The sequence below is a fragment of the Castor canadensis genome, chromosome 9, assembly GCF_047511655.1.
Source record: "Castor canadensis chromosome 9, mCasCan1.hap1v2, whole genome shotgun sequence".
NCBI classification, from domain to species: Eukaryota; Metazoa; Chordata; class Mammalia; order Rodentia; family Castoridae; genus Castor; species Castor canadensis.
This window is the reverse complement of record NC_133394.1, coordinates 78,024,914-78,038,750: the sequence shown is the minus strand read 5'-3', so window position 1 is coordinate 78,038,750 and position 13,837 is coordinate 78,024,914. Positions and strand designations below refer to the sequence as shown.

Below are 13,837 nucleotides of genomic sequence, written 5' to 3'. Positions count from 1 at the left end.
CCAGGAAGCATGCTGACCCTTAAGACAAGCATTAAGTTTTGATTTTACAAGAATTGAATGCATCAAGTGTATGAGAATCCATTGTGCTAAAGTTAGTTCCTCCAATCCTTTAGCAAGTTAGGGATGTAAGCTAACGATCCAGAGTATTCCTTAGTTCATTTACATAGTTTTCAGTCTATGATATTCAACAAGGTCTTCTTTTAAAAAATAAACTTACATGGATTACCATAAGTACTGGGGCACTTACCTAGAAATCATTTTAGCATCAAATGAGATTAGCAGGGCAGACCTAAAGTTCTGTGGAACTTCAGAATCTTTTGAACTACTCAAGCTAGTGGGGAGATCTAATTTGAGGGCACAATGGAGCAAGAGTTCTGTCTTTTTCTGCATGTCATTCAAAGGAAAATTCTTTCAAGTAAAAATCTGATAAATATTTGAGCATTTTCAATTAATTTTTAAAATTAGGCTTTCATAACAAATGTTAAAATGTTTATTTAGGCTGGAAAGCCATCTAATCTATATTTGGTAAATAAAACGTAACTGTTCAGTTTGTACATTATAATTACTATTGGACATGATATCAGAGATTCTTAATGCATCAAGCCCAAGAGTGGCTGTTAACATGAAGAACAGTAGAATAATTTAGGAGAAATAATTTAGGAGGAAAGAGGAAAATATAAAACCAAGGAAGTGGATGTACAAAAAGGACTAACATCACATGCAGAGAATGGTAGAATTAATCCCTAAAATTTATTACACTTCATGCACATTTTATGCAAGTAAGTATGCGATGAATAATCAACATGCAGAACCTGGCATTTTCTATAATTTCTCTCTTTGATGTTGAGCCATTCAGGCCCAAGTTTGAGCTTAGTTGGGCCTTTGAGGCCACTGAGACCTTTAAAATCTACACTTGCCAGAAGCACACAGCTGGCTGGTGTCACAGCAGGACTGGATGCCAGGCCTGCAGACATTTACTCAGCCTGGCACTCTATGTACAGCTCTCGCACTGCACCAGGACACAGAAAGCCCAGAATTTAGATAGAGTGTGAGGTGAGCAAGAATTTGTAGAGGATAAAACTATGTGCATGACAGGAATGTCCATTGATGAAGAACGGAGCTCTTTTGTAAATAGCATCTTATATAAACAGAAGCAATTCTCCTTCACTTATATGTTCAGGCCCATCATTGAAATTCACATAAGAGTTATTGCTTGTTACTCTTGGTTTCTCTATTGTCTTCTATCCCAGTCAAAATAAATGATTTTTGAAAGCTGCATATAAATGGGTAACAACAATAAACTTTATGATAGTTCACTTCACTCAGCTAACATAACACAATGATCAGGAAGGACAAATTTTGGCAAGGGAGAAAGAAAAATGCATTATTAGAACTTCATAGTCTTCCACAGCTGAGCAATGATGTTGCATCATGTTTAATATTTCTATGAAAAATGGGATAAAAATGTAACTTATCACCATAAAGATGTATGATGTGGATTTAAGGAAAAGCATCATCTTCATTTCATAGAAGATGTCACTGGTTTGGGGCTGTATTATTCCACACATGTCTTTGAATCATTTAGTATTTCATTCAACAGCTATGTACAGAGTCTGTGCTAGGAATGGTGCTGGATTCTGGAGATGAGTTGTGCAGGCTTTTGAGAATTTTGTTAGAGATGTTAAGCTGCCAGCTCTTAAGTGGGAATTCCTTCTAGTCCACAGACAGGAAAAGAAAGTCTCCCACGAGATCTATGAACTTTAAAATGATCCCATTAATGGAGAGTAGATAATACTTCATTTCATCATAAGAATGGAACATTGTATTCACATAAATTTCCAAAAATAATGGAATTTACAGTTCTATTTCTAACTTTGCTACCGTTTTTACATGGAAATAGACTTTAAGGGTTGAGCAATTTATTTGTTATATAAATAAGGAATTCTTATTTATATAATAGGAATAAGACTATGGACATTTCTGAGGATTTTTTTTCCTTGTACCAAATGTGTACTGGACTCATGTCCAAGACAAAGAAGTTCCCTCTTTTCATTAAATTTCCAGTTGTATTGTGTCTTCTCTCTTGGTGCAAATTTGACCACATGTGAAATGTGTTTTGAAATATTAAAATAATGAAATTTAACAAGTATTTCAATGATTGTCTTCTCATAGTCAGAGTGATTGCTTTTTCCCCATTATAAGAACCAATGTACTAAATTTCAGAGGTAATTTTAAACTAACACTAGTTATTTTATAGAATGATAATGAAGGAGAAAATACTGCTATGACTTGATTTCAGAAATGCCTCAGTACAAAAGAAATGAAATTTTGTTTTAATTACTTGTTCTCTTTTTTATCTGGAGGTACTGGGATTTGAACTCAGGGCCTCACACTTGCTAACCACGGGCTCTACCACTTGAGCCACTCTGCCTGCCTTTTGCATGTGTGTGTTGGGTATTTTTGAGATAGTGGCTCACCTTTTCTTGCTGGGTTGGCCTCAAACTGCAATTATTCTGATCATTGCCTCCTGAGGAGCTCAGATTATAGGAGAGAGCCAGGAGCACCTAGCAAAATTAACTGCTTTATTCTTATGTTAAAAAAAAAATCAATGATTCTCATTGTATATTCATTCAACAATGCTTAATAAAAATATATTTGTGAAATTTCCTGTTCTGGGTATTGCAGAGATATCAAAGTCATTATGATTGAATTTGTTCTCAACAGCATGTTTATCTAATGATTTCTGCTTTCTCGTGCACTTCACTATATACATCATTCAGTTTAAACGTTAAGTATTCCTGTATGGTAGACAGGAAAGGAATTAATATTCCCATTCATTAGAGTAGGAAACCAAAGTTTAAGATCAGTGGCTCCAATACAGGAAGTATCACAATATCTGACTTCAAACTATATTAAAAAGCAATAGCAATAAAAACAGCATGGTACTGGCACAAAAAAAGACATGAAGACCAGTGGAACAGAATAGAGGACCCGGATATGAATCCATACAACTATGCCCACTTTATTTTTGACAAAGGGGCCAAAAACATATGATGGAGAAAAGACAGCCTCTTCAACAACTGTTGTTGGAAAAGTGGTTACCCACCTGCAAAAAACTGAAACTAGATCCATGTTTATCACCCTGTACTAGTATCAACTCCAAATGGATCAAGGACCTTAATATCAGACCTGAAACTCTGAAGTTAGTACAAGAAAGAGCAGGGAATACTCTGGAACTAATAGGTATAGGCAAGGACTTCCTCAGTAGAACCCCAGCAGCTCAGCAACTAAGAGAAAGGATGGACAAATGGTACTACATGAAATTAAAAACCTTCTGCACAACAAAAGAAATGGTCTCTAAACCGAAGAGACCACCCACAGAGTGGGACGAAAATGTTTGCCAGCTATACATCAGACAAAGGACTGATAACCGGAATATACAGGAAGCTCAAAAAACTAAACTCTCCCAAAATCAATGAACCAATAAAGAAATGGGCAACTGAACTAAACAGAACTTTCTGAAAAGAAGAAATTCAAATGGCCAAAAAACACATGAAAAAATGCTCACCATCTCTAGCCATAAAGGAAATGCAAATCAGAACCATGCAAAGATTCTACCTCACCCCTTTAGAATAGCCATCACCAAAAACACCACCAACAACAGGTGTTGGTGAGGATGTGGGGAAAAAGGAACTCATACACTGCTGGTGGGAATGCAAGCTAGTGCAACCACTCTGGAAAAATATTTGGAGGCTTCTTAAAAATCTAAACATAGATCTGCCATACGATTCAACCTAGCAATCCCACTCCTGGGGATATACCCAAAGGAATGCAACTCAGGTTACTCCAGAGGCACCTGCACACTCATGTTTATTGCAGCACTATTCACAATAGCCAAGTTATGGAAACAGCCAAGATGCTCCACTACTGACGAGGATTAAGAAAACGTGTTATTTATACACTATGGAATTTTACTCAGCCATGAAGAAGAATGAAATTTTATCATTCTCAAGTAAATGGATGGAGCTGGACAACATCATTCTGAGTGAGGTTAGCCAGGTTCAGAAGACCAAAAATTGTATGTTCTCCCTCATATGCTTATGTCTTCTCTTGAACAAAATTAGAGATAAGGGCAGAACAGGTTCTGCCTGGAAGCGAGGGGAGTGGGGGGTAGAAGGAGGGGGGGAGGTCAGGGGGGAGAAATGGTCCAAACAATATATGCACATATGAATAAATAAATAATAAAAAAATCAGTGTCTCCACTATGAGATTGTCAGAGAAGGAGAGAGCTGGGATTCCACTTTGCTGTTCTGATTCTGTTCTCATCCTGATCCCTTCCTTCGAGGAAGTCAAAAATCATCAGCAACACTCCACTCAGATGTACTGCAAATCAGGTCATGGGTGAGGCAGAGTGCTAACAGGGTAGTCATAATGTAGGAAAATCATATGCAGTTGGTAGTCATCATGGCACCTTCATGGAAGAATTGGTGTTTCATTAAGTGGTATTTATCACAAGGTTGCTGTATACCAAGTACTTTCAGTTCAGTTTAAGGGCAACAACAGACAGGCTGATATGTGGGGAACCAGATTGCTTTATAGTCACATATGAGAGCCACATGTAACTCCAACCATACTCACCCTTGCTATATATGTTATTCTTGAGGCAAAGGAAGGACACTTGTACAGTTTAAGCAAGAAGGTGAGATCTATGACAGAATTATTTAAAAGGAGGTTATTTGAGAGATTATTGCAGCAATTCAGTCAACAAATTCTTAAGAGCCACATTAGGACAATGGCAGCAGAGCTGAAGAACATACTGGAGGTGAGATGGGTGGTATTTGTCCATAATTTGTATGCTGGGGACAAAGAAAAGGAAAAAGTTAGAGTGGTTCTTACATTTTTTGGCCTGAAAACATATATTTGATTTCAGCAATGAATACTTGTCTTGGTAAAGTGGTGAATTTTAGGTTAAAGGCAAATGAGCAAAATCCTGATGCATAAAATTAATAGATACTTAAGATTAACATTGATTGAAAGGAGGAAGTGTCAGGTGGAGTGCCAGGAAGACTTATATGGGGGTTTACTAGCTACCCATATGGTTGTTTTCTCTGACACTTCCTTGTCCTTTGAGAGCTAGCTAATATTATTATTCTCATTTACAAAGGACCATGCTGGGTCAGGGCAGAGTTAATCGTCTAACCAAAAACAACTGGATAGTGGCAAAGCCACTATAAACTCATTTTTTCCCCTCATTTTTAGCCTTTATAACTGCTGCACCTGAGGTCAGCATCCCCAACATCTTTGAATACAGAACAACTCTGTAATAATTAACTTTTGAAGTAAAGTTATATGTTTTTAAATATTGTAAGACATAGTTGTTTTGTGAATTTGTTTTTCTTTTTTTTTTAATTCCAGAAAACTTACTCTTGAGGTCTTATTGATGGATATGTTTTAATTAAAAATTAAAGGAACTAAATGCAAAATGGTCATGAAATACATTATTGTAAAATTAATGGTGTACAATATATATTCATGTTATTATCAGGCATGAGGTCTCTAAGAAATAGAGTATAAGGAAAGATGAACTAACAATTGGAGGACAGAGATCTTTGGAGGATGTCTTTTACGAGATGTGCTTTAGGAGGATCAACATGACAAGACCGTAAACTGAGAGAAGAAGGGGAAAGAGATGGAGCATTGATTACCAAGTCTGAATTTAGTAGAAATATAGAAAAACAAAGACACAAGAAACAAAAAAGCTCAAAAAGTACCATTATGCAAACTTCACCTACGCAGGAACCTTACCTGCCATGCTTAATGTTTTCTGTGCTTTTAAGAGAACAATAGGTTCTTGAAAACACTTGGTTGGTGGGTAGTGAATGAAGTACAACCAAATGTTGGTGGATACGGAAGAATAATAAATTCATTATTCTGATATACTGAATATAAATCATTGCAGTAGTTATGATACTAGGGGCAAAAAGATGCGGCCTCTCAGGATGCAATCCTAGGCCAGAGGCCCAACTCCAGTGGCAGGACATCTTACCTCTGGCCACTGATCCCAATATGCCAAGTGCAGAGATGAGTAGTGGAGAGGGGCAGGGCAAGGAGGGTTATTACATGGCAAGGGCACATTGTGGAAAGAGGGAGAGTGAGCACTTCAACCATCTTTGAGGTCTAAATTTAGGAATAATTGGGGTAGGGGTAGAGAGATATGTATAATTAATTAGCCCTGGTTGAAGTGTGGCTTGGTGATCATTATCTCAGTTCAGGTTCTGCAAGGGCTTCTAGAGAAGCTGTTATCATCATCACTTGAGAGGAGCAATCTGGTTCCCATGAGATGATTACTCCTGCTCCAAGGTTTAGTCTCATCATCATAGCTACTGTCCTCATTTTGGGGGTACTGTGTCTTGTGAGGCTCTGCTGTTCCTTGGTGTTAGTTTTGGTCCCTTGCCATAAAGATTTTATCGATCAGTCCTGTCATTCCCGGAATTCAAGGAGACTACAAGAGAGACACTCATAGTAAAGGACACAGATGAAAATAGAGGCTGGCATGCCAAGCCTTTCTCCTGTTTTCAGTTACCATGTGGGCACAAGTGAGAGGTCAGTGCTTTTTAGTGAAATCAGTTCCTAAGTACCTCTTATAAGGACAATATTTTTCACGTTTTCTTTTCTTGTTTTTGAAGGAATTGAAATTATTTTCTTGGTAAATATTTACAGAAGAAAATGAGGGTAATAATAAAAGGTTTAAGAAACATATACCTGGATTATTTAAGAAGAAACTATAAAACCAATAAGTTTTAATAATGTCTCTTCAAATATTGTGTTAAGAATCATAAGCAGAGAAAATAGAATTAAGTAATCTAACTGCATATTCAAGTGAACTGCTCTATTTGTATGTATTCAAGATGTCTAAAAATTCCCCAGGCAAATCAAGTCAATTTGGTCATACTTAATATTCATCAATAATATGATTTATTTCTGGGATAGAAAAGAAAGAAATGTGTACCTGAAAGTTGAATATTACATTATTGAAAACAGGTAAAACCAGTAAAAGATAATAGTATAAAAAGAGAAGAGAAAACAGGTGCAAGACAAATTATTGGAGAATATCTTTTTGATTTGAGCTGTAGATAAAGTTAAGCAATGAAAGAAAATTAGAGGGAGGGACAAAGTGACAAGATGGTATGATTTTATTTGGCAGTACTGTGGAGAAATCATGAGAAGAGGACAAAGTTAGTAGCAATAGAAAGAGAAAGAACATCAAGAAACAAATTTAGACATTCAGGAAGGCAGATCTGAAGGAAAAATTGTTGGATTTAGTGACTAAGAGGTCTTTGCTAACAAACGATAGAGATGTTTCCATAGCAAAGTCAGAAAAAACTGCACAGAAGTTAATGTCAGAAGCTTTATGATGGAAGGAGGGGAGAGCTTTTCTGAGGTGTTCATATTTTGAGGTTAGTGTTCCTTGATGATGGAGCTTTGACCACATTCCACAAACTTCAAAGGGGTTGTTTATAAAATATACAAAACCAAAATAAATCTTGCCTGACTCTCTTCCCTCAACTAAATAGCCATGCAAGGTCCTCCAGACTCAATTGTGTATGCTACATTAGCAACACCAATGAGCAGAATTACCCAAGAGAAAAGACGTGCTGGATGCTTCATCAGCATTGTTACTGGCTTATGTCATCTGTACTTGTGCTAAAAAGTGAAGTAATCAGAAAGTTGCTTATACCCAGAGATTACCACTTCTGCTGTTTGACTTAATGTGTCTTGTGGAAGGACTTGCCTTTGCTGAGTTCCTCAAAGTTGGCTTTAAATATTTAACTAAAGTAGATCTCAGCGAGAGCATCTTCACCTACTTCTTTGCAATCAGGTCTCAAATCATAAATGCCATTCTGATACTAATCAGCCAAATCATTCAGGAGCATATGATAGTGGTTGACAGCATAATTGTGTGAGTCATGACCTTAGAGGTGAAACGTAAGGTTTTCTGCTCTTTCCTCTGTCCCAAGAGATGACTACAGGTAGGATTCTGCTTTTGTCTTCTTTTGTTCTTGCAATTATTTTCAGCATTCATAGCACATTGCTTTGAATATTCTCAGTGGTTCTAAACCTTCCTCCTTAGGGGCTAATCTAGGTAAGGGAAATCGCTTTACATTTTGAAGGCATAATTGGAGAAAAAGGTAGAGATTAAGTAAGTTCATTTCTAATCAAATGAGGAGTAATTCCATAGTACCAACTAATTTTCTTGTGAAACATGTCATTTGGCTTCTTCTGTATCCATGTTCTACTGAGGGAAGTTAATTTTAGTATGCAAATAGGCTTGAATGTTTGGCATGAAGTGTTAGAAGCATAGCCCTAAGGTTTTCATCTCAGATGGTCATAGAAAACTGGATACAGTTTTCTTATCCCTTTTCAGGGCAGCACTATGTTTGTAAATCTCAAGGGTACAGTGACAGTGACTGGCCTAAGATTAAAAGAGGAAAATAATTAATGTTGACCAAATGGCTATAAAAGGATATTAAGAGAAAAATATCCAGATAATAGAGGATATAGTAAAAAAGACAGTTATATGTGCCATGAAGAGATAAAGAAAAAGGTGAGAGGGCTGAGGAAGACCAAAGATTGTCAAGAAAGAGGACTGGAGGAGTGGCTCAAGTGGTAGAGTGCCTGACAGATGAGCATGAGGCCCTGAGTTCAAACCCCAGTACCACCAAAAGAAAAAAAAAAAGAAAAAAATGGTTGTCAAGAAAGAAAGGCTATTGTTGGAAAATAATGTTTATAGGAGAATTAACTAGGTTCCTGGAAAAAAATGTCTTCTGAGTTAGATGAATTGAAATTTCTTATGAAGTTTTGTATAGCTTGTGTGTGTTTTTGGACTAAAATGTCTGTGTTCTCCAATGGTGGCAATACCAAGAGGTCCCTTGACAACTCAGTCCATAGCCTAAAACAAATGGAAAATGAAAGGCATGGCTCCTTATTAAGAGTGCCTGTTTCCAAACAATGGCAGCCTTTGTCAAGCATTCTGCAGATGCTGTAGCTCCTCTTTCTATCGCAGAAGCTCATTTACAATGAAAAAAGTTTTCATTAATAAATCATATTGCATGATATTCCTGTAAGTGTCTGGATGACATGCCAATCCTCAGCAGGAAATTAAATAAAATAGACCCAAAGAAAACTTGATAGCAATTCTCATTTTCCATACAGTGCTGCCCTGAAAAGGGATCAATTTAATATTAAAGATTTGACAAAAATCTTTAAAAATGTAGATTTAAGGTATATATGTCAGTATATGTGGCTTCATTCATAAAATAAGAAATCACTGCAGAATTTTCCTGCAAGAGTTTTAACAGTAAAAGTCTTTTTCATGTATTTGACAAATGGACACAGTCAGCAACTACACCAAAATATATTTTCAACTTTGTACCCAGAGGGGAACAACAAGTGTGGACATGAATAAAGGACTGTAATCTCATCTTGGCATTCTGTGAAATAAATGTAAGGAAATACACTTGGTTGCTATGAATGGATCGTTCTACCCTGCAGAAGACTGGTGATAAAGGAACAGAAGTTACATGATGTATCACGCAAATGTGACCAGGAAATCTTGTTAGAAAAACACAAGAAAGTTAGAAAGACAGAAGTAAATTGAATATCAGGGAATGTTTAAAGAAAATGGATACCTTTTATAAAGGCCACTCAAAGGAATGTTTGATACTACTTTTCTCTCAATTTATATTAAAAAGGAAATGATTACATATTATTTATTGTCTAGAATTGTTTATTAGAACCTGCATAAATTTTAGCAATGCCCTTATTCATGAAATAAACCTATTTTTTTCTGCAAACTTTTTGTGAAGGAAATAAAATGAAAAGGCATAGTATTGGTCTTATCCTTTAAAAGGGGTTAATTCACTTAAAAATGCCTCATATTGTGTGCTGGGTTGTTAGATGGTGTTACTGGAGAGTTGCTTTCCATTCTTTGGATTGAAAAAACCCTCAAGATTGGAAAATACCATACTATTTATCCATAAAATGCTATCTGATTAACCAGGACTAGTGTTCTTAAAACCATACAATGATTTTGGTTATTTTTTTTTTTTTTGCAGTCCTAGGTACTGGAGATTGAACTCAGGGCCTCACCCTCTCTAAGCAAGTGCTCCATGCCACCAGTCCTTTTTGCCTTTTCAGGTTTATTTTTCATGAGTGTCTAGAGCTTCTGGTCCAGGATGACCTTGGACTGGATTATTCTACCTTTGCCTCCAGAGTAGCTAGGATTACAGGCACACACCACCATAACTGGCTTGGTTTTCAGATAGTGTCTCACTAATTTTTTGCTTGGACTGGCCTCAAAATATTATACTATTATTTCTTCCTCCTGCATTGCTGGGATTACCAGTGTCTATCACCATGGCTATGCTCATGGTGATAGAGCACTGCAGATGATCATTCCTGGAAAGAGTAACTCTTCTCAGAGAGGGTTATAATCAAATTTAGGTTCAAAAGATCATTCAGATTATACTGTGAAGAAGTGTAAGTTGAGGAGAGCTAACGGTTAAGTAGGTATTTCATTAGTTGATGTTAAATAAAGTGATATTATTCATTAGCTAGGAGTTTGGATTCTGAATCCAGACTGTCTAGTTTAAATGCAGTAAATATCGCTTATGAGCCATGTAACTTGAATAAGTCACTCACTTACTCTATATGTCAATTTTTCTATCAATAGTTTTAGTAGAATAATAGTTCCTATCTCAAGGATTAGGATGAGAAAGAAATGAATCAATATATCACAGAGTATGGCAGACAGATTATATGCATAGTGCACAATGTAAGTAGATTCAAACAGTGAACTAGGATGTTTGGAAAGGATAGATCAATAAAAGGGCCACATTTGAGTATATTCCTCTGAATATGTGACTTTGGAGAAAGGAGAAAGAGAGCTTAGTAGTGTTATATAATCCTGAAATAGAAATATTAGAGGGGGACAAGAGGTTATGGGAGGGATGGGGACTTTCAAAAACAGTATTAGCATTTTGTTCAAAATATTGGTCCTTTGTCAAAATAGTTTGGTGATATTCATTGTTTCGTAGGTAATGGAATGTATGAGGTAAGTTTAATCCACTTGATTGAGTGACACAGAGTGAGAAAGACCTCCTTCCAATGACATATCTCAGCAATTATGATACAAATCCTGCACCTACCTCCTCTTCAAGAAGTTTTGGTCAGCAATAAAACCTGTTGGAAGCACATTGGCCTTCTAATATAGAAGCATCATAAATATAATAAAGCCTTTAAAGAAATCAGATTCCATAGGGATTGAGGCATTATGAATGTGAATAAATCTTAGCCAACTACAGTTTGTTCTTGTAACTAATGACTTGTATATTTTTATGCATCTGTCCTGAAATATGCTTATTCTTTCATAGCTTGTTAAATAATAATGTATTTTCTTATAGCCAGAATTGATATTGTGTGCTTTATAATTCTATGAATTCCTCAAATAGAATGCTAAGAAAACAAGTGCTCAAGAAATATGATGATGGATCACTAATATGAGTGCTACATTTCTTTCAATCTATTAATTTGTATTTTATATCAAAGGCAATTAAATTGCAAACAAACCCATGCAATTGTATACTAATTACAATGATTTATCCTTTCTATCTTCCTTATTCTTCTAGTCTGCTCCCAGTTTTCAAGAGGAGTCTATGCGATTTTTGGATTTTATGACAAGAAGTCTGTAAACACTATCACATCCTTTTGTGGGACGCTCCATGTCTCCTTCATCACACCCAGCTTTCCAACAGATGGCACGCATCCATTTGTCATTCAGATGCGACCTGACCTCAAAGGAGCACTCCTTAGCTTGATTGAATACTATCAATGGGACAAGTTTGCATACCTCTATGACAGTGACAGGGGTAAGTGACAGTATCCGTCTTTTTGTAAGGAGTAAAATTCAGTAGTTGCATTTCATAAGTGTATGTGATATTATAGAACCATAAAAACATATTAAGATGCAAGGATCACTTGGCTTCATTTTGCTGCATAAATGAAAAATGAAATTTGAAAACTGGGAAACATGCTAAGAGTAAAATAAGAACAGGAACAGTGTTAAAGTGTTTTGTTGACAAGGATAGACAGTATCAACCTAACGCCCAAAGATTCTGTTGTAAGGTGAAAAGCAACTTCTGGGATCAGCAATGAAGATTCCAGGATGACTATATTACTAATGAGAGGAGAATCAAGAGGGTTAAGTGAAATTTACATAAATATTATAAAAATATCTTTTGTAGTAATTTACAGCAATATTGGTACATGTAAAAGGTTTGCCAGGTAGGAAAAGTTATTATTTCCCTTGGTTTAAAACAAGATCCCTGAATCTTAGAGCAGTCATAAGAACTTTCTGATGCCTCACCTGTGCGTGGTGCAACTTGAGCACAAGTTTCTGATGCCAGGCTTGGCATCCACGTGATGTCTGTGTCAAGGGATTCTTGATTCATTGCACTGAAGTTTCTGAGGGCAAGTTCTTCCTTTTTGCTTCCATAGTTCCTCTTCTGAAGTTATTACTTGTAGACTTGCTTGACTTAGATTTCATGGAAGCCCAGACGTTCTTAACCATTACTGGACCCATGACTGCAGGTCAGTGGGTCTGCATGCCCTTGCACAGTATGAAACATTTTATGGGGATGTTCGTATGTGTCTTTCTGGAGACAATTCATAAGCACAGACAAGAGGGTTGTGAACCACTCTTGTTAGAGTTCCTAAGTACCACACTTCAGCAGCTCACTTTCTGGAACACCAGAAACATTTCTGGTTTTCATATATGAAAACCAGAAGTTTGTTTCAGCCAAGATAGGGTACCTTGTTACCTGTAACAGCAGACGAAAAGGAAGCAGCGTCAGTCAGTTCTCCATTGATCCCTTGGCAGTCGCTGGCTGCAGCTATCCTGAGTCAGGAGTGCTCAAGCTGGGTGTCTGATCTCTGTCTGTCCTCCTGGTCCTGGGATGGGAGCACTTTGGGGAAAAGCCAGGTAGCATTCTATGAAAGAAAAAAAACAAAAAAAACCCAAAAAAACTACCAGGCCAACACCTTTTCCCCAGCTCTGAGAGAAAGCAATTTGCTATCTTCACAGGGGGTGAAAAATGAAAACAGAACAATTTAGAGGAAATGGGTAGTTCAATGTGCTGGCTAATTCTGAGGCATACTTTTTATTTATGTGGTAAAAGAACATATTTAATTATTTTTAGTCTTTTCTCTTGCTTTTTGGTAATTGCTTTAGCACTTTGTTTTTTTTTTAAATTAGTCTGAGATTTGGTCATATGTTTAATGGCTTTCACATCCTGTTGACATGATTTCTGCCACCTGTTACCATCTCGTCTCTAGCTACTTCTTTTTCACCACTCTCCCTACCAGGCCACTCCACCAACATGTGTTCAGTTTCTCATCTCTTCTGTTCCCCACTTGTCTCTATTTGATCCATTTCCCACAAAGTAGCTAGAATTGTTTTTAAATATCTTTTTTAAAACTTTTTTTTTTACCACATCACTCCCTTTCTTAAAATGCTTCATATATAAAATACTTTGTATATACATAAGAATAAAATCAAAATTCTTAGCATGGCTTGAAGGTTTGATAATACCTCATTCCTGTCCAATGGGGATTGTATTTTGCTGCCTTGCTCACTCACTAAAGATAAATCTGTTTCACTTTCTTAGATAGGCCAAATTGTTTCACTTCAAATATCTGCACAAATCTCAAATTGTTCCTGCTCCAAGACGTCTAGGTCTATATATCATATCCTCAGAGATGATTTTTCATGCTGGAATTC

At 36.6% G+C, this 13,837-nt stretch overlaps 1 protein-coding gene across 5 annotated transcripts in view; it reads left to right on the top strand.

Annotated features, from left to right (window-relative positions):
* Gria2 (glutamate ionotropic receptor AMPA type subunit 2) overlaps nt 1–13,837 on the top strand; it is a 138,948-nt gene that overhangs the window by 65,535 nt on the left and 59,576 nt on the right. For all 5 annotated transcript variants that reach the window (XM_074041756.1, XM_074041755.1, XM_074041754.1 and 2 more), the window contains exon 3: nt 11,688–11,927. In XM_074041756.1, the coding sequence (XP_073897857.1) occupies nt 11,688–11,927 (240 nt within the window). The remainder of the gene's footprint in view (nt 1–11,687; nt 11,928–13,837) is intronic.